At 43.6% G+C, this 1,190-nt stretch overlaps 1 protein-coding gene across 1 annotated transcript in view; it reads right to left on the bottom strand.

The window, feature by feature from the left end:
• Positions 1-1,190, bottom strand: part of LOC106011614 (heme-binding protein 2-like) — a 42,319-nt gene that overhangs the window by 1,182 nt on the left and 39,947 nt on the right. The window contains exon 2 of the mRNA XM_013081850.2: positions 960-1,089. Coding sequence (XP_012937304.1) covers positions 960-1,089 — 130 coding nt within the window. The remainder of the gene's footprint in view (positions 1-959; positions 1,090-1,190) is intronic.

Here is a 1,190-nt window from a genome sequence, read left to right as displayed (position 1 = left end):
TCCTCCTCCTCCTCCTCCTCCTCCATGCCGATCGTGCTTCGCCATTCACTTTTTTGCCCGGGTTCTCTCAGAAAAAAAATTATCCTGGGTTTTCCACCACCTACCTGTGCAAGTCACGGAATTAAAATCATGACAATATCCTAGACAGGGCACTGTCACGCCCTCCACTCTTTTACCTCTATAGAAACATCGCCCTGGACGCGCAAATGAAGAGCAAAACACCAGTTTCGCTATTTATAGTCGAGTGCACGTGCAACCTCTCTCTCTCTCTCTCTCTCTCTCTCTCTCTCTCTCTCTTAGCCTTTCCAAATTGAGTCTAATGATGCTCCATGGTAAGCCGGAGATACGTGCACGGTCTTAGATATTATTGGTACAAGTCTATGGTTCAAGTTCTGAGCTTCTGATTCGCCATGGGTAAAATCCCTAGGGTATATACAACAAGAGGTTCGTGACAGAGTCTGATAAGACCATTTACCTGTGAGTGTCACAGAGGTACGGACGGCGTGACCCTGGGACCCATTTTCCCAACAAAGAACCCGAGATAAAAACCATATAGTGAGTTCTTTATTAAATAAGCTCTTCCTACGGCTGCTAATGAAACAGCGGCCATCTTAAAAAATAACAACATGAAATACATGATTCCTCAGGCTTCTTTTATTTCATGACCGAATTTCCCCACATTTGGTGAGTATTATAAACGTACACACAGTATGATTTTAAGACATTGCAATAGTCGTCACCCAACTGATGATGCTGATTAAGTTCGCTAAGGGCAAGGTCGCGTAGGACTTGGTAGATCTACTTCTTGTTGTTTCGGATAGATAGATAGATAGATAGATAGATAGATAGATAGATAGATAGATAGATAGATAGATAGATAGATAGATAGATAGATAGATAGACAGACAGACAAACAGACAGACAGATAGATAGATAGATACGGTTGTGTCGTGAGTTACCTTTGACGTTGTTCCCGCTGATGTACAGGAAGAGTTTGTGGAACATGTCGCTGTTCACGGTATCTCGGCTCATGGCAGTGGCGTTTGTGGCGACCCACTTGGTGGCTTCATACCGGCGGAGCTCCCAGTCCTGTAAGATGATGATGATGATGATGATGATGATGATGGTGGTGGTGGTGATGGTGATGGTGGTGATGATGATGAAGAAGATGATGATGATGATATTACTAC

This window comes from Aplysia californica, unplaced genomic scaffold (assembly GCF_000002075.1).
Source record: "Aplysia californica isolate F4 #8 unplaced genomic scaffold, AplCal3.0 scaffold00149, whole genome shotgun sequence".
In the NCBI taxonomy this organism is placed as follows: Eukaryota; Metazoa; Mollusca; class Gastropoda; order Aplysiida; family Aplysiidae; genus Aplysia; species Aplysia californica.
Note: the sequence above shows the minus strand (reverse complement) of the source record. Positions and strands in the feature narration are given on the sequence as shown.